Here is a 25,556-nt window from a genome sequence, read left to right on the forward strand (position 1 = left end):
TTAAAATAAACTATATTCTGTGTGGTTATGAACAGGCCACTTACACGGATTCGGTTATCACCTTTATGCATATGATTTTCTAAACAATTTCCATTTCCAACGGCTCTCCAGAGAATTTCAAATAGTACATAAAATAATTATGTTATGTTGCAACTATTAGTGCTTGTGTTTTGGCTATTGAACACTTTGCATTGGTAGTAATCTACATTTGCGTTATGCTTCAAAGTTTCTGAAACACTTTTGCATGAATGAATCGTGATGCATGAGCTACCTATCCAGTTAGTCAAGGCTTGCTGAACAGGGAAATCTGATGGCTCTCCAGAGCCTCATTCCTTGCAGTACCCTTGAGACAACTTCTTTGTGGTCATGGAAGGGGATCGTAAGTCCACTGACTTGACCAATTGAAATAATGTTTATGACCACCACATAGGTTATCACCACATAGGATCATTCCTAAGGACTAAACATAAAAATGTATATGTCCTCCCCCAGAGCACTAACGTGGAAGTATTTGATGCAACAAATTCTTAATCCAAGATTATAACTTGAAAGAATACTGATATCATAGAAGATTATAGCCAATGAAACCTTTAAGATTGGTTTGAGAGTTTTAAAAATGGTAGGTGAAGGATCGTAAACATAGGGAGGGAAAAAAAGATGGTCTTAAAAGATAATTTTTAGGCCCAAAGTAGATCTTTTTCTGAAACAAACATAAAGATTTCACAGTCCAAAGAACAGAAAAAGAAGATTGTGTGTGTGAGTAGGTAAGATATTTATATGAGGCAATATAGTGTAGTACAAACTGCAATGAATTGGAGTCGGGAGGACCTGAGTTCAAATCCGGTCTCAGACTAGACACTTGACACTTACTAGCTGTGTGACCCTGGGCAAGTTACTTTGATTGCCTTACCAAAAAGCCAAAAACAAAAATTAAGATCAAACAACATGTTGTATCAGGACTATAAAGGGCTTGGTGGTAGTGATGGTGCATTACTGTTGTTGTTGTGATTGTCATCCGATCTTAGAGTTACCTTAAATGCCTCTTAGTCCTGAGCCTCATTGGCCCTCTTTCCTTCTAGAATGAAAGAGAATGTGTCCCTCCCCCCATCCCAAACCACTCCCATCACTTAGTAATAAATTAGTGTAGAGCAAGGGCTCTTAACTTAGAGTCCTTTGTTGACTGAGAGTCCTCAGTTGTTTTCAGTCATGTCTTAACTCTTCTTGACCCCATTTGGGGTTTTCTTGGCAAAGATATTGGAGTAGTTTGCCATTTTGTTCTCCAGCTCATTTTAGAGATGTGGAAACTGAGACAAATAGGGTTAAGTGACTTGCCCAGGGTCACACAGCTAGTCTGAGGCTGGATTTGAATTCAGGTCTTCCTGACTCCAGTCCTGGCACTCTTATTCACTGTGCTACCTAGTGGTCCTTAGGGTCATTTAACTTGTTTTTAAAAATAGTTTGCTAAGTATATTTCATTGTAATTGGTTTCCTTTGTAATCTTATGTATTTTATTTTATGCATTTAAAAAATTACTCTAAAGGGGTCCATAGATTTTACCAGATTACTAATGGGTAGGTGATACAGAAATGGTTAAGAATTCCCACCTTAGAGCATTATTCTTCATTAGACTGGGCTTCCTACAGAGGAAAGTTCAGTTTAGTTTTACATCTACTAAAGCTTAGTTTAAAATGTATTTATAGGTACTCAGGTGGATGATGATTGTTTATCTCTTTCATCTGTGTCATTTCTTATTTTTCCTCTTTAAATAAAATTCATTTTTATAAACAGGAAATGAACCTTTTGATATTCAAAGGAGAACAGAAAAAGATGATTGTATGTAATACTGTGAACTTATATTACTCACAGTTTTTCAAGGTGATAATTATATTTAACATAGTAACAGAGTTGCTTTTCTGTTTCTCCTTTCGAACTTCCTTTTGCTCTTTTGCTCACCTTGCATCTTTTTTTTCATCTTTTTTTTAAAAGCTTCATTGATACGCTTCCTTTTTTCTTTGGTTTTCTCTTTCAAAGTACGTAGACACAGCCCATTCACCAGCTTGTTGCTGGTGCATTTTATTGAGCCATGCATTTGTCCAGTGCTAAGATGGCTTGAGAAGATCTTTACAAAGAAGATCAAATTCTACTGGCTCCCAACTGAATTTGGTTTGTTGTAGATTGTGCCTTGGCCTTTGAGAAAAGACCTTAGTCACTTCTCTACTGCCTAATTGTTGTGTGAACTTAATTCTTAGTTTTTGGCTTTTCAACCTTCTTCAAGGCTCAGCAGCTGGTCTCCTGCCTGCCTGCCTTATTCAACAAGCATCATTCAAGAATGGTATTCATAGTTTAAAAAAAAAGAAAGAGAGAATCAGTGAAAGGATCTGGATTGAAATTCAACCAGCTCTGGTATTTTCTATCTGTAAGATAACTTAGCCTCTTCAGGCTTCAGGCTCTTTTAATCAAGGGGCTAAATCTCTAAGGTATCTTCCAGCTCTGAATCTTATGATTTATAAATATCATTATCTTTTTTGTTGGTTCCCACCTCCCATAAAAGAGGGCTGTTGTTAATATTACTGACAGCCAAGCACATCCTTTCAAGTAATGGTGCAGTCAGGACCTCTGAGACCCTTATGTTATCCTTGACATTAGTAGATGTAAAAATATGACTGAAAAAAGTACATATGACCTTTCATCCTTTTCGCTCTGAATACACGTTATCTCCCTCTTGGTTAGTGATCTTCACAAATTTTTAGGTCCTGTTTGTAACTTTTTCGCTTTACACACTGCAGAAATTTGAATTTCAAAACAAAAGTCCAAAGATACCCACTTCCCTTTGATGGCTGCATGTGTCAGCTGTTGTATTCCATTACTCTAAAATTAAGGCTGCATACACTTAGTTCTTCCACATGCTCTGTTTGCAAGTGCTGGGAATGACTTCTCCACTATGTAGTGACTGAGGGACTTACTATTGTTTATTTATCCCTCTTTTCTGGGAGCCCTGGACTTTGAATGAGGAGAATTGCATTTAAATCCCAGCAGAGATACTCAGTAAGTGAGTGACATTAGGCCTCACTTTTCATCAGTTAAATGGTTAATATTTGCACAACCTAGCTGACAGTTTTGTTCTTAAGAAAGTGCTTTGTAAACACCTGATTTTAGAACTTGATACTGTCATAGTGATCCCATGTTTTATCAGGATGTAGCAAAAGTATACTTAACAGATTTTGTCAGATTTCACTATTTAATTTTTTTTGAAAATATAAAAAACTCTGTAAAAGTTAGTGAATTCAGTTGATTTCTTTTAGGCAGAGATACTCCACATATGTTTGACTTTGAATTTTATACCTTTGGAGCCTTTTGTTTCCTTACCTGTAATATAACTTCAAGAGCTGGGGCTAGATTGGATGTTATAGACCTATTCGGCAGTCTGGTGAAGTCGACGGACCCCTTCTTGGAATAATGTTTTAAATGTATAAATAAAATACATAGGATTACAAAGGAGACTGATTATATTGAAATGAAGAATTTTTTTTCTATCCCAAGTTTACCCAGCACCCTGAAATCTATCAACAGCTTCCTATGTTAAAGGATCACTAGAGTCCCTTCTAATTCAGACTCTAGTGGTGCTAGCCTTAATCTCCAAAAACTTGTGCTGAATTTCTTGATCCACATTTTCACTTGGTCTATCTCCTCATTGGATGACAATGTAGCCTAATTGTGGAATGATGGGAAGGGGCTCTTGTTGTTTGCTTTTTGTTTGAGCTGAGGTATCTCCCCCTAGTTTGTGAAGAGAAGAGAGCATCAAGAAGTGACAGTGAGGTCCCAACAACAATAGCCCAAGGCTAGATTACGAAGGGACACGATTCACAGAGGTCATGTATTAGTCTTAGCCACACTGCTACATGTAGATAACACCACCATTAGCGAAGTCAGCATGGAATATGAGAATAGCAAGTGCCAGATTATTAAGGAGCTGAATATCTAGCTGTGAGTCATTCTGGTCTCATTCTCTTTGGTTTTTCCCACCTACCCACTGGAAACAGTCCTAGTTAAAAAAAAAAAAAGAAAGAACAAAGTTGAAGCTCAGTCTGTTTTGCTCCTTGTTATTTACTGAAATATCAGTTCTTCAAAAATCCATGATTTCATCACTGTAAGTATTCCTTCCCCCAATGCAGAGCATCATCTTGTGGCTTAAAGAACTGTTCCCCTAAGAGGACAGTCCATTTTCTGCCTCAGTGCCTTATTTCACGTGGTCTGCTATGTCTGCAATGTACTTCTCCTTACCTCTGCATCTTAGAATTCCTCTAAATCAGAGCTCAGATGCCACCTCCTAATTACTTTATATAAATTTCTGTATGTACGGAGGTAGTTGTGGTATAGTAAAGCACTGTCCTTGGAGTCAGAAAAATCTGGATTGAAATCCTGCCAAAAGGTACTGGATGTGTGACCTACCTCATCTGTAGGTAAAAATAATAGTTGCACCAGGCTTACAGTGTTGTCCTGAGGATCGAATGAGATCATATATGCAAAGTGCTTTGCAAACCTTAGAGCCCTATATGAATGTGAACTATTATTATTACCCTTGAAAATCTCTTCTGCTCTCAGTCCTGATGGTTGGAGTGACAGGCAGCCCTTCATCCCACCTGTGGTAAACCAGTTTGCGTCTTTAGACCACAATAAAGTCCATCATTTTCAGATGTGTGTTTTTTTTAAAGTAATAACACCCAGGAAATTTGAGTTACTTGATTTTACATTTGTCTATCTAGTATTGGGATTTGTTGAATGTATAACACATAGGCCAGACAATTTAAGGGCCATTTTGTATTGAATTATTCTCAAATTAGGACTGCCCGAAGATTGGAGTTATAAAAAACAAAACAACTAAAATGTTATTGTCTATTAGAAGGCCCAGACTGATAGCCTTTTGAAAAAGAAGTAAGCTTTTAACAAGCTCTGGGAAAAGCTGATTTGGGTTTTATCGACCTCCAGAGGACATCACTCGGATGTCCTTTATCTCCTGGGAGGTACTTTTAGAAGAGAATTAAATTGCCAGCATGAGGTTTGAACCAAGTTTCTGCTCAGAAAAGAAAGACCTTTTAGTTAACTGTTTTGATCTTAAGCTCTGTATTTTATTCCTTCTTGCCTCCATTTTGAGCTGTGTTCATTTTATAGTTTGAAACCCTAAGGCAATAAAAATGACCCAGTGCCAAAGGCCTGCCTGTTTGTGGGAGTGTTCGTTTAGCTGTTTATTCTAATGGGCGGTGTCAGCTTGGCACAGGGCAATAAGATCAGTGGGCAAGGTTAAGTCTGCAGGAGTTGTTCTTTGCTGCTTTTATCGGTTTGTGGGAGTATTCATGGCTTCACAACATAGTTCCATTTTCTGTACACGACACCCATTATTCTCAATGACATATGATCGCAGATTTAGAGCTGTTAAGAGGACTTAACCAATCCTGGTTGTTTGGGAATAAAGAAGTGGGTCTCTCAATGCCTAATTCTTCTTACTCTACCTCTTTCTAGAAGCTAGCAAACTGAACTCCGTGCCACACTCCCTAAATAAGTCAGAATATTGGCTGTGTGTGTCTGTGTGAGATGTTTGATTTGTGCATTGCCCTAAAGACTTTAAAGGTATTAGAAAAACACTGACATGTCATGGTATTGATACAGAATGTCAAAGCAGAGGTCTAACTCTAAAATAAAAAAGTAGAATTACCTCTTGCCAACGTATGCGACGCATCCTTACTCTAGGAAGAATAGAAACCAGTCTAGTTGAGGTCAGTGTTTCCAGGTTAGTCTGTCCCCTTGGGCGTTGTCAGTCAATTAACAAATAAGGAACTATCCCCAAGAAACCCATATTCTTCCAAGAAATAAAAACTGGTAACTATGTAGTAATGGTGCATTTGAATAGTACCTAAACAGACAACTGCCCTGTCTTCAGACTGTGTAAAGAGAGATAAATAGCAGGAATTTTTCAGGTGCCACTTAAGTCCTTCTGAGGAGTCATAGTGCTATTAAAGTTGAAGTTTTAATGGAAAGCAAATGACAAACTAGTTCAAATTGGAAAGCTAGTTTAAACTCTTGATCTGGTTTTCAAATATAAATGAAACCTACTCTAATATTTTAACTAGAACTAAAATGAGAGAAAAAAACCTGACTGCTTATTCAAGATAATTGTTTAACTTGTAAGCATATTAATTTTTTTATATTTCTATGACAAGATGAGAATAAAATGCTCCGCGTGGATTTTATTGGGCAAACAATTTGTCTTAATATTAGCAATGTTGTGGTAAGCCATTTCTAGTTCATGTATCAAAAGATGTATTGGGAAGGTCCATTCAGAGTTGCCTGGGTATGATATACTCATAGCTAATTTGGCTCTGATCCTTCCATTGTTCTAGGGTTTATCAAAGGAACATTGGGTTGAGTCATGAAGATCAGTTCAGTCAGTTCAATTCAACAAACATTTTTTAAAGCTCCTACTATGTGGCCAGCACTGCACCTAGGCACTGAGAAAACAAAGATAATTCCTGCCTGAGGAAGATTGAAGAGAGTCTTTGCCAGGCACTACATAATGAAAAGAGTGGATTTATTTTTTAAAGCATAAGTAGACACCTAAAGTACATTCATAAAGTAAGATTAAGTAGCTTCCTTGCTCTTTATGGATCAATCTTAGTGATTTTTCAAGATAAATTTTCATGATATCTTTTGTTTTTATATCTTTATTTTCCAAAGTAACTCTATCCTTCCCCTCCCAAAGAACCATTCTGTATAACAAAGAAATAAGAAGGGGAACGACAGTTTGGCAAAACTTACCAGTATATCTAAAAATTCTGATATCTGTAGTATACTGTGGCCCATCTGCAAAGAACGGGAAAGGTCATCTTCCTAGCTCTTACAGGGCTACTCTCAGCCATAATTTCACAGAGTTTAACTTCCACTATTTGTTATTGCTGTTCCCACTTACATCATTATAATAACTGAGAGGGTTTTTCCTAGTTCTGCCTCCTTCACTTTGCTTCATTTCATATTAAGTCTTCCCATGTGCTTTCTAATGTTCATCATTCATTATTTCTTAAAGCATATGAATCTATTACATTCATGTCAATAGCTTGTTTAGCTATTTCCCAATCACAATCTACTTTGTTTCTAGTTTTTTTGCTATCTCAAAAAGATTGCCATACAAATATTTTATCGTGTCTAAAAATAAAGTCTTTCTTTTCATCGTTGACCTGCATGGGGTTTATGCCTAGCAGTGAAATCACTGGCTGAAAGAGTATGAACATAGTCATAATGTTCTTTGCATAATTCCAAATTATGTAACAACATAATTTGACCAATTCACAGTCTCACCTTCCCAAAATTAACTACTCTTATCTTTTGTCGTTTTTTGCCAATCTTATTTCTTTATTTGCATTTTACTTAGTAGTAATTTGAACTATTTTTTCATAGTGTCATTCATAGTTCGCAAATTTTCTTTTAAGAACCATTTCTTTATAGTCTTTGACCACTTTTTGGGGAATACTTTTGATTTGTGTGTGAGAGAGAGAGACAGACAAAGTGTATATATTTAGTGCTTAGCATCAAGCACAGTGGTCAGACACATAGTAGGTGCTTAATAAATGTTTATTGATTCATAAATCTTGGCTGTCAGATCCTTACTAGAGATAATAGAAAATAAAGCTTTTCAATTTTGTAGTCAAAATTAACTCTATTATCTTTTGTATTTGCAAAGTTGATTTTAATATGTATGGATGTTCTTGTAAGACTGGTTGCTATGCCAGAAAGTATGCGTGCCGTTACAGAAACCTCCAGGGTGCCATCATTCTTATATTCAATTCAACAAACATTTATTAAGTCCTTACCTTGTGCACAATGGGGGAGATATAGGTTCTAGATGAACTGGGAGAAATTAATCTCCTTGAGCATTCCCAGGGATTTATACACATAGTAGACATACCAAATAGATATTTTTCAGCTTTTTAAAAATTTATTATTATTGACGTGGTCCCTGCCCTTTGTGGAGTTTCTAACTCTTAACCAGCAACAATCATTGTCAGGTTCTGGTGATATAAATATAGAGAATGAAGCCATCCCTTCTCGGAAGGAGTTTACATTCTAATGGAAGGAGACTGTTGTTCAGTAATTCCAGTCACGTCCTTTTGCCTTCAATATTTCTAAACATCAGGGTCTTTTCTAATGAGTTGTCTATTCCTAGCCATCCTTGAAAGCAAATGTCACCCCCTCTGGGAAGCCTTTCCTTAGCTGTCATATAACACGTTATTTTATACTTCCTTAATAAACTTATTACAATTTCCTGGATTAGAGTCATCTGTGTGTCTTACTCATTTATGACTCTAGGTTGTGTTTTCCTACCCTATTAGTCTGCTTTTCACATGTTATACCCCATCTTCTGGTCTCTTGGTCTGCATATCTTTGCATTGGCTGGCTGTCTCCTATCCTTAAAATGAACTCCTTCCTCACCACCACCTTGAAGAATCTATCTCTTTGTTCAAAATCTCCTATGTGAAGCCTTTCCTGATTCACCTAACTGCTAATACCCTCTCTCTATCCCTTGTGTCAATTGTTTTTATATTTATCCTCTAAGTTCTGTAAATTTACCAGAAGCAACTGGTGCCTCAGTGGATAGAGCACTAGGCTTAGAGATAGGAAGACCTGAGTTCAAATATAGCCTTATACACTTCTTAGCTGTGTGACTGTTAGCAAGTCACTTAACTTCTGACTGCCTGACGAGAAGGGGACGGCAGAGGATGAAATGGATAGATAGTGTCATGGAAACATCAAATATGAGCTTGGCAGATTTCGAGAGAGTAGATGCTGGAAAAACTTGACATGTTATGAGCCATGGGGTCATGAAGAGTTGGACACAACTGAACAACAACAATAATAGGAATTGAAAGGTAAAGAGGGGAAGGAATAAAGGCAGAAATACAGGGCTGGAATGAAAGAACTTAATAAATGATTAAGTTCAAATATCGGTTAAGCATATACTAGGTACAGGTTACCATGGGAATAAATGCTCATTGAATTAAACTGATTTAATTCTTGGGTGATGGAAAGGAAAGATTTAAAGATAGCACTAAGGTTTCAAACATGGAAAACTGAGTAAAATGGTGATAGTGTTGACAGATTTAGTGAATTTGGAAGGAAGGAGGAGCATGTTTACCTTGTACACTGGGTACAGATAAGACTAACTGGCCTGTTCTAAATCTCAAAGTCTGTGACACATGTTTAATTAATTAAATTGTGCAATCTTAGGAGTATTTATCCAGAATTTTTTCACCAGCTGTGCCAGGTCCAAGATTGGAGGAATATCTTAGGTAAGTATTTTAGGGTGTTGTTGCCTTTACAGGTTTTATTCTAAGTAGAAAAACAAGATATTCTTTCCTTTTTCCTCTGCCCTTCAGAAAACCATTTATTTCAGTTTTGTATCTGGCATCATTCCACACGGTTTTCAGTTGTGATATCTTAGCTCCTCTTTTTCACAATAAGGAGTTCCATCTCCCAACCTTATTGTAGATACATGAGCAGTTACTGACCAACAGCAATACAGTGTGTGCTGTTGTGATAAAAGTACACCAGCTATAAAGAGTAGATGTTTTCCTTTAGAAAGCTTTGCAGGAAGAACTTGTCCTTGTTCAGTAATTTTCAGTCATTTCATGACAGCTCTTCATGATCCCATTTGATGTTTTCTTGGCAAAGATACTGGGGTGGTTTGCCGTTTCCTTCTCCAACTTATTTTACGGATGAGGAAACTGAGGCAAACAGTGAAGTGACTTGCCCAGGTTCCCACAGGTAGCAAGTGTCTGAGGTCAGATTTGAACTTAGGAAGATAAGTCTTCTTATTCCAGGCCTGGCACTCTATCCACTGTGCCACCTATCTGCCATGTTCCTGAGATTGGAGATAATTTAAAGTGGACCATGCGTGGTGTTTTTATTTTCCCAGTCCTTTCAGGAGATACACAGGGCTGTGAGGAAAAAAACATTGTGGACTTAAACATTTTTTGAAGATATCAGGTCAATGTAGCTATCTGAAGATTATGAAGGATAAAACAAATGGAGATTGGAGGAATGGCATTAAAGGAATCGGTTGTGTCTAGATTGATATCCAGGCACGTGGTCCTAAGAACACGCATACTGCCAGGATACTTGTTTGCGGCTTTGATGGCTTAAAACTGCACTAAGGCTTTTGGGACATCCCCCCCTTCCCCCCCCATATTTATAGTATATTTAATGCAGTAATGTATTGTATGGAAAGGTGGGGGGGGAAACAAAAGTTCTGCTAACCACTTAGTCATGAATATTTCATTCTGTTCTAAATATAATTTAGATTATAGACACTGGCAGATTCCAGATTGGATGCAGATAATTTTGTGGTAATATCATCTGGGTATGGGAATTAGGAATAATTGCTTTAAAAACCTGGCCAATTTCGGCCTATCAACTTTTATTTCAATTTTTCTTTTCCTTTCTTCCTTTACTTCTTTTTTAGCATTGAAGATGTTTGTATCTTTTTGTATTTTATGTTTTGGGTGCTTTTTTATATTGCTATTGTTTCTCATTACTCACAATAGACTCAAACCCTATCACCCCCCACTACTCCCATTGTGATAAAGAAGTACAGAAAAACAAAAGAAACCAACACATTTCTTACCAAACAACGTATGTCCTGTTACATACCTCTAGGTGGCTACCTTTCTATATCACCAGGCCTATAGAATAAGATTGGTCATTGCATTGATCTGAATGCTAGCGTATTTCAGTATAGTTTTCTTTTAAATTATTAGGATCATTATGTTCTCTTGTTTCTGCTTTCATTCACTCTACGTTATTTCATACAGGTCTTCCCGAGTTTTGGGGTTAAGTGACTGGGCCAGGGTCACATAGCTAGTAAGTGTAAGGTGTCTGAGATCGGGTTTTAACTCAGGTCCTCCTGACTCTAGAGCTGGAGCTCTATTCACTGCGCCACCTAGCTGCCCCTTGAATTTTCATATTCTTTAGGATCATAGTGTCCATAGTATAAACCACAGTTTGCCCAGACATTAATCAAGTCAATTGGTATCTCCTTTTGTTTCTAGTTTTTTACTCCCACAAAGAGTGCTACTATGAATATTTCTGACCTTGACTTCCTTTCAGTATATTCCCAATAGTGGGATTACTGGGTCAAGTTAATATACATTTATTGAATATTTACTATGTGCCAGACACTGTGTTAAGCCCTAATGAAACAAGCAAAAGACAGTCCTTTTGCTGCGGTTCTAATGAGGTCTTCTTACAGTCTAATGAGGAACACAATATGCAAACAATTATGTACAAACAAGCTGTATGTAGGATGAATTGGAAATATTCAACAGAGGGAAGACACTAGAACAAAGGGGGATTGGGAAGGGCTTTCTGTAGAAGATGGGATTTTAGGTGGGCTTGAAGAAAGCCAGTAAAGCCAGGAGGCAGAGATGGAGGAGCGAAAGGAGAGCCTTCCAGGCATAGGAGACAGACAGTGAAAATACCTGGAGTTGGGAAATGGAAGTATCTCGTTTGAGAAAACGTAAGGAGTCCAGTGCCACTGAATCAAAGAGTAGATTGGGAGGCAAGGTTGCTGTGTGAGGTGTAAGAATACTGGAAAGCTGGAAGACAGGAAGCAAGTTATGAAGGGCTTTGAATGCCACACAGAGAATTGTGTATCTTCCACAAGTTCTAAATTGTTTTCTAGAATGGTTCGACTCATTACCAGCTCTACCTATTATTTTATTAATGTGCCTGTCTTCTCCCAACCTTTCTGACCCTATTTCCTTTTTTAAAAATCATTTTTTGTGAACTTGATGGGTGTGAAGGCTCTTTTAATTTGTATTTCTCTTACTAGCAATGGGTAGCGTCTTTTCACTTGGTCATTTATCATTTGCATTTTTTCTTCTGAAAACTATTTGCTTTCATCATGTGACCACTTCTTTGTAAGGGAATTTCTTGGTTTTTCATGCTCACAGTGAAAACGTTTGTATTCTTTTCCAAAGAAATATCAGGATATGATCTTTGAAAAAAAATAATACAAGTTGGCAATACTTTACTTATTATTAGAATTGTTTTCTGCCTCTGCAAGAAGAATATTTCCCTTTGACAGTATTTAGATAAATATAACAATCTACCAGGAAACTCTTAAAACATAAGTTCCAAAGAAGGAAATAGTTTCTGTTATTTCCACATAATAATTTGGCTGTTTGAAACTGTTATATTTACAAATGTGTCCCATGATTGGTTGGTTTGTTTTTATTTTTTATATTTTGAACTCTGTTTTTCAGCTAGAATTGTGGTACGTGTTACTGTTTTAAGACATAAAATTGCAGTCCTTGCCTTGTGTAGAATGTGGAATAATCAGTCCCATTTCTTTTCTCCCTCTTTAGATTTCATCAAGTTTTGAATGATTTTGACATAATGACAGCAGAAGATTCCACTACAACAATGAGCAACGATTCCACCAACGTGTCGGCGGCCAAAGTTCCTGAAGGTATAGCTGGGGCACCTAATGAGGCTGCCCTCCTGGCCCTCATGGAGCGTACAGGTTATAGTATGATACAGGAGAATGGGCAACGCAAATATGGTGGGCCTCCCCCAGGTTGGGAAGGGCTGCACCCCCCACGTGGCTGCGAAGTCTTCGTAGGTAAAATTCCCCGAGATGTGTATGAAGATGAGCTGGTACCAGTATTTGAATCAGTTGGGCGTATCTATGAGATGCGGTTGATGATGGACTTTGATGGGAAGAACCGTGGCTACGCTTTTGTCATGTACACTCACAAGCATGAAGCCAAGCGTGCCGTGAGGGAACTGAACAATTATGAAATCAGACCGGGCCGACTTCTAGGAGTCTGTTGCAGTGTGGATAACTGCCGACTATTCATTGGTGGTATCCCTAAGATGAAAAAGAGAGAGGAGATACTGGAAGAGATCTCTAAAGTGACTGAAGGGGTACTAGACGTTATTGTGTATGCAAGTGCAGCCGATAAAATGAAGAATAGAGGGTTTGCATTTGTGGAGTATGAGAGCCATAGGGCGGCGGCCATGGCCAGAAAGCTCATGCCCGGAAGAATCCAACTGTGGGGACACCAGATTGCAGTGGACTGGGCAGAGCCAGAGATAGATGTTGACGAAGATGTCATGGAAACCGTGAAGATCCTATACGTGAGAAATCTGATGATTGAAACAACTGAGGAGACGATTAAAAAGAGCTTTGGTCAGTTTAATCCTGGTTGTGTAGAGAGAGTTAAAAAGATCCGGGATTATGCATTTGTTCACTTCACCAGCCGGGAAGATGCTGTACATGCTATGAACAGCCTCAATGGCACTGAACTTGAAGGCTCTTGTCTTGAAGTTACTTTGGCCAAGCCAGTAGACAAAGAGCAGTACACACGCTATCAGAAGGCGGCCAAAGGAAGTGTAACAACAGAAGTAACACCTCAGCAGCCTAACTATGTTTACTCATGTGATCCCTATACATTGGCCTACTATAGTTATCCCTACAATGCTCTGATTGGGCCCAACAGAGATTATTTTGTGAAAGGTAAGTTAACTCTTTGGGGCATTTTTATTTCTTACTCTTAAGGCATCATTGTATACCCTTGATCATCACTTTCTAGCCCATCAATTTACCTCAATTCTATGATAGAGTGTGCAGAGAGTGCTTTTTAAAATGTATATGTTTTTAGACCATCCTTCACCTTAGTAGTCACTACAAAGCGTAGAACTTATTACTATCTGCATATAAAGTAAAATCATGTGATGATCTTAAGAGAGCTGAAAGAGACCTCAAAGGAAATCTAGCTTAACCCCTTTGTTTTATAGATTGAAAAAACTGAGGCCCAGAGAGTTTACATGATTTGCCCTAAATTATACAGGTAGTATGCATCTGAGGTAGGTTCTAAATCCATATCCTCTGACTGCAGAGGATACCATGCTGCTTACATTTCTTTTGTGCATGATACTTCATAAAATGCTTTGCCATGCATCATTTAATTTGGTTCTCATAACACGATCGTGTAGAGTAGGTAGTCCAGGTATTATTATCCCACTTAATGGATGGGGAAACTGAGGCTCGCAAAGATCAAATGACTTGTTCAAGGTCACACGGCCAGTTAGTGGAGCCAGGAGTTTAGCGCAGGTTGAAATCATATTTCTTATTCATTCCTTAAAAATGTTGTATCCCAAGCCTAACATTCACTATGTGACTATAGATTTTGGTGCCTAGATTTCTCTTTTTTGTAAGATGAGGTCTTGAAGATTTTTATTGGGCATCAGTGATGTAAATGTCATGCATTGACTGGGTGTGTTCTGATATGCCAGGAGTGTTGACCTCATTCATATAGACACTGTCTCCCAAAACTGTTAGTTTTAAACTTTAATAACATAAAACTGTACTAAGACTATATTTACTTTTCACGTGGATTGATGAATTTACTAATATTGTAATGTCACTCAGGAATAGGAAGTTTCTTTGGGCATCTGTAACACTTCATTGGAATTCGAAGGTTTTCACGTAGACAACTTTGACTCTTTGTAAAAAGCCAAATGTCAGGGTCCTTGTAGTCTTCTGATTTGTGAAGCTCGGCCTCCTGGCACTGTCACTTTGGGTTATTCATCTCAGTTTTGTGTTGTTTCTATAAGCAGGGAGCATAAGAGGCCGAGGGCGAGGTGCAGCTGGCAACAGAGCCCCAGGCCCTAGGGGATCTTACCTCGGGGGATACTCTGCAGGCCGTGGCATATATAGCCGATATCATGAAGGGAAAGGAAAGCAGCAAGAAAAAGGATATGAGCTTGTACCGAATTTGGAATTACCTGCTGTCAATCCAGTTGCTATTAAACCCGGTACAGGTCAGTATAAATCTGAGGGATGAGCTATGTCCATTCAGCCAAAACCCCAGACCTCTTTTTAAACTGAACCTAAGCCTTCCTTATGCTCAGACACATGCAAATATGTGCCTTTGTCTTTTGGGGAACCTTAGAAATAGTCAACACAGGTGGATGCTTGGGCTCTTTTGTGTTTCCCAGTACTAGTATAAACTTATGTGTTCACCAATGGCTAGACCTTTTGCCATTTCCAGAGAGAGACTGGACAGTTGAGTGGAGTGGATTTGACCAAGGGAAGGAAGTTCATTTCTCTCCTGTTGTACCTTCAATTCTGTTAGAAGAGTTGGTGGAGAGGGTGAAAGCTCTTACTTGGCAGTGGTCAGGGTTACCACCCCTCTTCTGTAAGAATGGTCTTAATGAACTAGAGATCTAGAAATGCCATGGAACTGCAATATCAGATACTGTAATTTCTGAATCAGCATCTAATAAATTAAAATGTCAGCCTTGGTTACAGTCCCCTGTTCTTCATTCCAGCCAAGTAGTAAGGATGAAGGTAAATTCAATTCAAGAGATCCTAGCAAGCACAGCCAACTCCTCAGAGTCAATGCTAGTTGTCGAAGAGTCCTTAGTATTTAAGATTCATTAATCAACTACCCTCTGTAGCACTCTGCATCAGGTACCGTGGAGAATTCAAGGGAAAGAGGAAACATCAGCATCTCTGCCCTTAAGGAGTTTACACCTGAAATGAACATCCCAAAAGCAGGAGTAGCAATACATTCACTACAGTGATTCCATGTTAGGAGTACAGAGATCCCCATGTTTACATTTTATTGCATACTTGCCTCACCAAGAGTAGAATAAAGATTGCTTGAGCGGATAAAAAGCATTTGCCACAAAAAGTTGGTAATATTAGCTAGTTACAACCTTTCATATTCTACTTCTCCCATGGGTCAAAGGTCCATAGACTTTACCCAAATATGGAAAAAGCAAGGAGTCCTTTGTATTTTAGCCATAGTCTTGTATTGACCCATAAGAGAAGAAGGTTTTGTATCTCCTTAAAGAGATACAAAAGTAATTTGTTGTACATAAAATCCTTTCTGCAGATAGGGAACCCTTCTGACCAGATCTCCATCTAAATACCACTCACATTATAAGCAAGTGTTGAGCTTAACCTTTTCATCTAAGGATTCTCTTTTCTTTTCTTGTGTACATGAAACTGGCCCAAGTTTCAAGAGGTTCAGTCTTCTTCCTGGGAAGGAGATTACTGTTTGTAATTGGCAAAAATGTAAGGGTTTATGGGAGAAGAGAGAATTGTGTATATCTGGCACATACAGTCTTTTAGTTGGATAAAATAATATTCAGAGGCTTGCAGGAGACATTGCAATGAGCTAGTAACCAGAAGAGTCTGAGATAAACCATTTAAGTCCTAGGTAGCCTAGGTTTTCTCTCATCTTCTGTGCTTCTTTTTATCAAGAAAATAATCATTTTGCATTTTATAAGCTTTGTTCTCTTATGGGCCCCCACCTGTCCATTTGTTTAGAGAAGATGACATCCATTCATTTCACACATTTTCTCCATTCTTAAGACAGGTTACCATCATTAGGTGTGGAAATGCTGAAGATAAGCACAATTGCCTAATAATAGGTTACCTAGTTAATTGTCTGCATCTAAAATGAGAAAAGACTTGGGAAAAGAATTTATTATCTTGTGAAGGGTGGGTGTTTTTAATGGCATAGCATGACATAGAAAGCATAGCTTGGTTTCTCGTTAATGTCATTTCTGCCTGAAAATTCTCCAGTTCATAAAAATATGGGGAAAAAAAAGCAGAGCCTTTGGAGTCATAAACTGTTCCACAGTAAACCATTTCTCCTTCTTTATCTCTGTGTGTGTGTGTGTGTGTGTGTGTGTGTGTATGTGTAGATAGGTAGGTAGATAGATGTGAATTCTAGTACATTATATAAAATCTATTTCTGTGCTTTACTGGAATTTATATTCTCCTAAAATCAATATATTATACACTTCTATAACTGGAAAAATAAAATTCACATAAAATAATTTCTTTATCTCTACATTTCAACTCTAGGGTACTATACTGTAATGCTCTCAAAGATAGGGACATTGTATTTTCTTGTCTCCCCACAGTGTCCCACCAAGTAAACATTCAGGAAATATTTCTTACAAGGTCTGGCCAAGGTATGGAGATCTTGGCCAATTTCCAATTTAAACCCTACTTGTTTAAAAACATAGGAGACACCTTCCCCTCTCCCACAGCCTCTACCCACTATAGAGAAGAAAGAAATTTCTCTGTGTTGAATATTATCACTGATAGATCATTTCTCAACTAGTGGCAACATCTGGCTGATATATTTGATTTTACTCCATAGAGAACATATATTAATCTGAATCAGCTTGGTTTTTCCCATTTCTGATCCTGCTTTAGTGGCCATCCCTGCCATTGGGGCCCAGTATTCCATGTTTCAGGCAGCCCCTGCTCCTAAGATGCTGGAAGATGGCAAAATCCATACAATGGAACATATGATCAACCCCATAGCAGTCCAACCAGACCCAGCCAGTGCTGCTGCTGCTGCCGCTGCCGCCGCTGCTATCATGCCTGCTGTTTCAACCCCTCCACCTTTCCAGGTAAGTTTCTTTTGTCTTGGAAATTTTATGTCATATGTATTTCCTTCCATCATTTATTTGTGTATTGGTAAGGTGGTTGAGCACCTTATGTGCCTAGAACTCCGTAATCCACAATAGGATGAGGTAAGTCAGGTTAATTTTAAACACAGGTTCCTACAGTTAGGAAGGTATTTGATACATATACTCAGCAGTAGATTTAATAGTAAGGCTTGTTCTCTTAGAGTGGCAGATTTTTTGGCAGGCAAATTTTTAGTCTTCCAAATTGTGCTGGAGGAGGAAGGGAAGAAGAAGGGAAAAGAGAGGAGGTTTTATATAGTATTTAATCTGGGCCAGACACTGTGTTAGGCACTTTTTACAAATGTTATCTTATTTGATCCTCACAACAACCCTATATGGTAGGTGATGTTATCATCTCCATTTTACAGTTAAGAAAACTAAGGCAGACAATTTTTTTTTAAGTGACTTGCCTATGGTCATGTAGTTGGTGGCTGAGGCTACATTTGAACTCAGGTCTTCATGACTCCAGGCATAGCTCTCTATCTGCTACACCTGGAAACCCACCAAGAATTGTGGATCTATCATATGAGAGCCTCCAGGGGCCCCTGTAGGTCCAAGAAACTGCCCACAAATTGAGCTCTCTTTTTCCCTTGCCCTTGGGATAAACAGGGCTGTGTCCTCCTGGGGTGGGGCTTTGTTTAATTCCCTTTTATTTAACTACCTTTAATGATGTTTCAACCTTTTCTTAGTATCCTTTTTAAAAATTTTTTTTTATTTCAGACCTAACTCTCACAGTTTCATTGATGTAGGGAATTGTCAGGGAAGAATACTTATCTGCAATTTAGTCTTTGAGAGCTGCCTGGGGCACTGAGAGGTTGTGTGATCTACTGAAAGTCAAACAGCCAGTATGTATAAGAGGCCAACTTGAACCCTGATCTTCTACCATCAGACCTGCTCTCTAACCATTATGCCATTTACTCAATCTAAACTAGACCATGTAAGTTGTTTATACTGCAAACTATTCCCTATTCCAAAACAGGAATTTATGTAAATGAGGGGAGAGGAGGGTGTGAGGAGATAGCATGCATGCATTCATTAATTCCACAAATATTGGATTTTAGTATTCAACATCAAAGGTCAATAGATCTCAGTTCAATTCCTGGGTCTGTTAACTACCTGGGTGATTTTGGATGGTGACAAATGAGAACAACAATGAGAAAAGTTAAGCAATTGGGTTCACACAACTTACTAGTGGCCCAGCCAGGATTTGAAGGTAGATCTACATAGACTCTTGGTTCAGAATGCTCTACTGGTTTTTTCTTATGATGGATAACATATCGAGGCAGCTGGTGGTGCAGTGACTAGAGCACTAGGCTTTGAGTTCAAGACCTGAGTTGAAATCTTATCTCAGATACTTATTAGCTGGGGGACCCTAGGCAAGTCACATGACTTCTCTTTGCCTCAGTTTCCTAAAGTCAAACGAAGATAATCATAACATCAACTTCTCAGAGTTGTCTTGGGGATCAGATGAGATAATACCTGTGCAGGGCTTGGCCAGAAGAAAGAATGTTGGCAGAGCTAGGAGGTGAATGAATGGCCAGCCCAGGCCCATCCCCAAAATGGCCTTAGAATGAACTCATCAATCAGAGAAGGGGGCCTGCATGAAGTGTTGGAAACACCCTTGGGGAGGTTAATAAGTAGTTAAATGAGCAGATTTTATTTTTCCTATTTCACTCAGTCCTTTCCTTCATTGGGATTGCTAAGCAATGATTTAACCTGAAAAACATAGAGAAAAGATGGCTTTGGGGCAGATTTGGATAATCAGCTTGTAGATGAAAAATTGGTGGTAGGTGGAGCTAGATCCCAACGTGGCTGATCCCATCAATGCTTGTGTCACTCATACAGTGACTCACTAGTTGGGTCTCAGATCACTATTTCTCATTCAGACTATTATAATACTCTCTTAACTGGTCTCCCTTCCCCAATATATCTTTCACACCACTACCCATGTCAGTGGTCTGGCTAGCCACAATACTCTTGTTCATAAATTTTGAGTGACTCTGTTCCTCAGGGGTAACATACAAACTATTCATTGTGGTCTTTAAAGCCCACTGTGATTTGGTAAACTGACATTCCAGGATTACTCCACAAGATTATTCTTCATGTGCTCTGTGTTCTACCCAAACTGGACTGTTGGCTGTCCTCTGAACTCACCCTTCCGTCTGTCTCTGGGCCTTTCACACAGGCTTTTCCCCCTACCTGAAATGCATTCCACAGCTCTTTCTGATTCCCCCCATTTTGAATGTTCCCTTGTATTTGCTGATCTGCAGATACATTATTTTTCCTCAATAAAATATAAGTTCCTTGAGGGCAGGGCCTTTTTTTCCTTTTGTATCTCTAACACAGTGTCTTGTACAAAATTGGTGCTTAGTAAATGTTTGTTAAATTTATCCTGGCATTGAGGTTTTCCCTGGGCGAAGATGTCCAACAGCCAATTGGAAGCTCAGGAGTAATAAGAGTTAGCATTAAGGTTTGTACATGTAGTATCTCCTTTGATCTCATAACAGCCCTATGAAATAGGTGCTATTATTATCCTCATTTTACAGATGAGGAAGCTAAGGCTGAGAGAAATTAAGTGCTCAGAGCTCACAGCTAGTAAGTAACTGTCTGAGGTAGAATTTGAAGTTAGCTCTTCTTGCTCCCCAGTCCAGCATTCTGTTCACTACATTTCTCAAGGAGTGATTTGTGAGCCTTGAATAAGGTAAGGAGTGAAAACTAAGTTCGCTTGGCCTTATAAAAAACAGATCATCCCAGACCGGCTTTTTTTTTTTTTAAACATACGTGATCTGGTAAGAAAACTGGAAAAGGTAGGCAGGAGCTAGGTTATGAAGGGCTTAGAATTCCAAACAGAGCATTTTGTATTTGATCCTGGAGGCAATAGGAAGCCACTGAAATTTATCAAGTAGGGGTTATTGTAGAAGTGATTAGTGGTTAGGTATGATTTGGACTAGATTAACTATGAGATTCTATGCCTTGGTTTTATATGCTTCAAAAAGTCTAGTAAAGTATTGGTTCTTTAGACCATAGAACTTAGAAGTAGAAGGGACCTGTAGATTTCAGTGGGCAGTTGTTCCCAAACTTGTAGTCAGGTAAGGTGTGGAGGTGGCTGATAAATTGTTGGGGTCCCTCTATACACACACACTGTCGACTATTCAGATGAGAATCTACTTTTTTTTTACCTTAAAAAGGGGTCCTTGTACTTGAAAAGTTTTATCATTACGTCTCATTGCAAAATGTCTGAGGTAAAGAATGTTAGAAATGCCTTGTTTATACCTCATTGAGTGTACACAAATGACTTCTACTTACCAAGAGGAAGAGAGAGAGAATGGTTAAAAGTTTATAAATACCTTCTAATGTACAGTCGGTTCTTTAACAGTATGCATTTACCAAGCTATGTAAAATCGTGCAGTTGAAAACCATAGGGTTTATGGGGGAAACTGGATTAAAGGCACAAACACTCAGTGACACATTAAAAAAAAAAGGTAGGAACCATTTAAAATGGTAATAACAGTTTTATACACGTTAAATGGTAAAGAAATATATAAACACTGCAATACATAGTTGCAGTTTCCACAACCTCAGGATGCTATTTGTCTTACTTGCTGCTTTTGCTGACAAAATAAAAAGCTAAAGGCAAGAGGGCATCCCCAAACTCCTGGACCCAGGGCCATGGTAGAAGGTTGGGGAGGATGCTTAGGGGTAGACCACCCATCCTCTGAGCACAGCTCCAACTCCACCAAAAGATAGGCAACAAACATGGCAGTTTCCCTTAAAAAGGACCTGAAGTTTGTGAAAGTGGGTATCAGAAGGGTTGAGGTATCGTGAAGCAGCGCAGATTTCTGCAGATCTTGGATGAAATCACACATAAGCAAATGTGAAGTTCGTGTAGTGCTCAAATTGTTCCCTAATATGTCAATCCTGTTGAATCAAAGTTGCATTTTCAAAGTAAACGTTACAGTGGACCTGAATGCACATTTTCAGAGTTATTGCAACTAACTTTGCAAAAAAAAAAAAAGTTTTGTGTCATCATCATCATTATTATTATTTCTATTTTTTAGCGGCAATTGGGATTAAGTGACTTGCCCAGGGTCACACAGCTAGTAAGTGTCAAGTGTTTGGTCTGAGACTAGATTTGAACTCAGGTCCTCCTGACTTCAGGGCCGGTGCTCTATCCACTGTGCCACCTAGATGCCCCACCAATATTATTTTTAAAAAAATTTTTTTGATTTGTTATTAGAAGTATATCTCACACACACATATTTGTGCGTATGTCTATATGTGTGCATATGTATATACATATATATATTTTTTTTTGATGGAGTCAGTCAATATAAAATACAATAAAATATTGGTTCCTCCAATTTATGAAATGCATCAGTTTTGATACACATCTCTGATCTCCTCATTCAGCACCCTATTTTCCAGATGAAGACAAGCCCACGGAAGGGAAATGATCTACCCAAGGTCCTCCCATAGGTAGTAAGTTAACAGAGGGAGGGAAAAATCATTCAAAGCCAAATGTCTGACTGGAAATTCCCTGCTCTATTCCCTTCGCTCCTGGTTCTCTTTCTAGTACCAATGCCACAGACCTGTTCACGATGTATGTTAACATCAGGATCTGTTTTGTTTTGTTTTTTTCTCCCCATTCCTCAGGGCCGCCCAATAACTCCTGTATACACAGTAGCTCCGAATGTCCAGAGAATTCCTGCGGCTGGGATCTATGGTGCCAGTTATGTCCCATTTGCTGCTCCTGCCACAGCCACCCTAGCCACACTACAGAAGAACGCCGCAGCCGCAGCTGCGGTTTACGGAGGTTATGCTGGATACATACCTCAGCCATTTCCTACTGCTACAATTCAGGTTCCCATACATGATGTCTACCAGACATACTGAGATTAAGGGGGGTCATGAAAACAAACAAACAAAAAACCACTGAAGGAACACTTTACTATTTATGAAGAAAGTACCTACTGCAGAAGAACATGCTTGAACTTTAGTAAATATATGTAAAACCCTGAAAGTGAAGAATGTTATCAGATATTAATGTTGAAATATTTTATATTCATAAAGTCACTAGTTTTTGTGACTTTTAAAGTGAATGCACCTGTATTCATTCCTACATTTCTCAGAGAGTTCAACTTGCGATGCCTTAATATGATCTCTACTTACTCACATGTATACAATAGTATGTTTATAAAGGTTTTTTTTTTTAGTAATTATATTTTCGGTATGAAGGTTATTTTCTTAACTTCTGCACTCCAGAGATGTTTATTTTGTAGTGCCTTTAATAAATATATTGACTATATATATTATATATTAAGAAAAACATCCATTCAGCCAGGTAATATTTTGAAAAGATATATTCAATATTTAAAGATACAAAAAAAAGTAGTGCTTTAACATACACATACACACACACACACACACACACACACAGAGTACCTTATTTAAAAATAATCCTGGAAAGTGCAATTTTAAGATGAGTGAAGTTGCTATGTTTTTGCCAGCCATTGGAATGATGGAGCCATCTAGGATACATTTTCTTTTTGATAAAAATTGAAACAAACTGTCCTTCATCATCTAGGAGGAAGGGGCCTCAGAGTCCTGAGAGATTTCTTAGATTTCTGTCTCTCCCACCTACTATGCTCTTCCTCATTTTCCATTTACCTTTGTCCTCCGAAACTGGACAATGTGGACATTTGGTAAATGAGTTGTTAGAAACAAAGAATTACTGAGTACTCCACTCAACTACTTTTTTTGGTAGTATCTTTTTATCTGTGCTTTGGTGCTTATGCTGAAGCCCAACTATTCTATAGAGCCTGCAAGAGAGAGTGCCTCTCCTAGCTTGTTCATCATCCAGGCCAAAATTGAATTTTCTTTCCAATTCTCTTGAATTTTGTTTGTTTGTGAAATTTAAGTTGTAGTGACAGAGAATGTGCGCTTTAATTGTAGACAGGGTCCAAAAGAGTTCTTGTCAGCCAGAAAGTTATGCTTTATCTACTTGTAGTCTTGTGATCATGTTTCATGATAAATTTCTGCTGTAGTTGGGAATATGAGAAATACTGTGCTTATAAAACGGGGCTTTCCTCCATTCACTGTGCACCGGTAACTTCCACTTTGGATTCCAGGAGGAGGAGGAGGAGAAGAAACCTGTAGGAGTTTTCAAAGTTTGTAAATATCTTCTACTTAGACATTTTTAAAGTTGTTTTATGTTGCAAAAAGTACATGGTGTGTGTTTTACCTGAAGATGAAACCGTTTTATTTCAATGTTATTAGTAAGGTTGTTGTTTTTTGTTGTTGTTGTTGTTTTTGTTTCTATTAGGAAGTAACTATATTATTGCAGTGTTCTGTGGCCTGTTTAAGGGCTTTTATTTAGCAGACTGAATGTAAAATACAGTAAAATGTTGATTCCCACCCACTTTATGAACTGCATCAGCTTTGATTAGAGAACTTAAGAAAGTGAGGTGTGCAATAGGTAACGAATATGCAGTTATGTTTTTATGTCATTTTATGGATCCACAAAATCTTTCCACCTGTTGAATTTTTGCTCGTGGCAGTATGAAATTTACACGTGTGGACAGAAAGCAGGATCATTCCCTTAGCAAATATTTTAGATTTTGTTTAAATTAAAAGATTCTCAAATGCCTATTTTCTCATCTTCTGATGGGAAGGGTTTTTTATATATAAACAATATTTATTTAACTATTCTATAAAATTATTGAGTGCCAGGTGATGCCTTTATACATTCTTAACATTCTTTTCCATGATTTTGAAAACAACACTTTAGAGAATAGAGCAATTGTGCAATGTTCTAAAAAACACATCTAGAAACCTGCATCCAAACCCTAGCCTATGAGACTTAATAATATATTGAGATTTTATTTGGGCCAGATCTTCATCCTGTGAAAGTGAAATTTTCTCTTTCGTTGGCAGTAGTGGAGAATTTCTATGGAGCTTTTTTTTTTAATAGGATGAGACTCTGACACCTTGTTCTTACTGTATTTTACATGTGCCTGTAAATTAAGTGGAGGAAAAAAAAGGAAGAAGAAAAGGTATCTTATCTTGGCAAATACCAAACTACCTTTAAACTGATGTAAGTGACATAGCCAGTTAGATATCAATGAGCCTCCTATCTCTGGTCTGTCTGTACCTGTTGTTTCAAAACCATTTCATGTACACTACTGAGGTAAGTCTATAACTTGAAATGTGAAGTTTTGGGGGTTTTTTGTGTTTTTTTTGTTTTTAGGTTAAGAACAAACTAGACCAAAAAGTTTAGTGTGACCTATTTTTGAATGTGGGAGTAGTTTAGTTATTATCTTTACTTTCTTTGTATTTTGGAAAGCTTTAAAGTTTATTTAGTTCTTGCTCCTTTTATAGTACATTCTTAGGATGTAGTTAATAAAGCATTCTTTAAAGTAACTTTTGTTACTTCATTTCAAATTCTGGGTTCAATTTTAATTAAAAAATGCTACATTTACACACATCCAAACACACTTTACACAAAAACAAGAAAATACTGCAAGAAGAATAATTCAATAAAATTAACTGCTGCCAATTTGTGAAATAAAAGTGGGAATTTAACTGGTCTGGAAATCTAATTGGAGTTGGTGTGCTTAGCTAAATCATGTGTTATCTACATCCTACCTGGTCTCTTTTCAGATTCAATTTAACAACAGATTCAACAAATTGTTTAAGTGATTAATGTTTACAGATCATTGTGCTAGGCTAGAGAGAAAGTTTAGATAAATAGACCCTATCTAGGAAGGGAATAATAAAGTAGACACAAAATCATAAATAATCATTTCATGTTTAAGAGGTGCAGAACAGTGCCATGTGAAATCTGACAGGAAAGATGTTTCCAACAGGGAGCAGTGAGGAAAAGCTTCTTGAGAGATGCGGCATTTGAGTTGGGTTTTAAGGGATTAGAAGAGATTAAACAGGAAAGGTCATTCTAGCCGTGAGGGAATAACTAAGAGCAGAAAACTAGAACAAGAAGGCAGGGCACAATAGTA

The 25,556-nt window shown here is 38.0% G+C and overlaps 1 protein-coding gene across 11 annotated transcripts in view; it reads left to right on the forward strand.

Annotated features, from left to right (window-relative positions):
• RBM47 (RNA binding motif protein 47) overlaps positions 1 to 24,963 on the forward strand; it is a 157,242-nt gene extending 132,279 nt beyond the window's left edge. For 10 of the 11 annotated variants that reach the window (XM_078148934.1, XM_020991210.2, XM_078148936.1 and 7 more), the window contains 4 exons: positions 12,411 to 13,564; positions 14,665 to 14,871; positions 17,288 to 17,487; positions 22,198 to 24,963. In XM_078148934.1, coding sequence (XP_078005060.1) covers positions 12,411 to 13,564; positions 14,665 to 14,871; positions 17,288 to 17,487; positions 22,198 to 22,437 — 1,801 coding nt within the window. In that variant the 3' untranslated portion in view covers positions 22,438 to 24,963. The remainder of the gene's footprint in view (positions 1 to 12,410; positions 13,565 to 14,664; positions 14,872 to 17,287; positions 17,488 to 22,197) is intronic. The other variant, XM_020991181.2, reaches the window with a different exon arrangement.
• The last annotated feature ends 593 nt before the right edge of the window (positions 24,964 to 25,556 follow it).

Source organism: Phascolarctos cinereus, unplaced genomic scaffold (assembly GCF_003287225.1).
Source record: "Phascolarctos cinereus isolate Bilbo 61053 unplaced genomic scaffold, phaCin_HiC Scaffold_9;HRSCAF=440, whole genome shotgun sequence".
NCBI lineage: Eukaryota > Metazoa > Chordata > Mammalia > Diprotodontia > Phascolarctidae > Phascolarctos > Phascolarctos cinereus.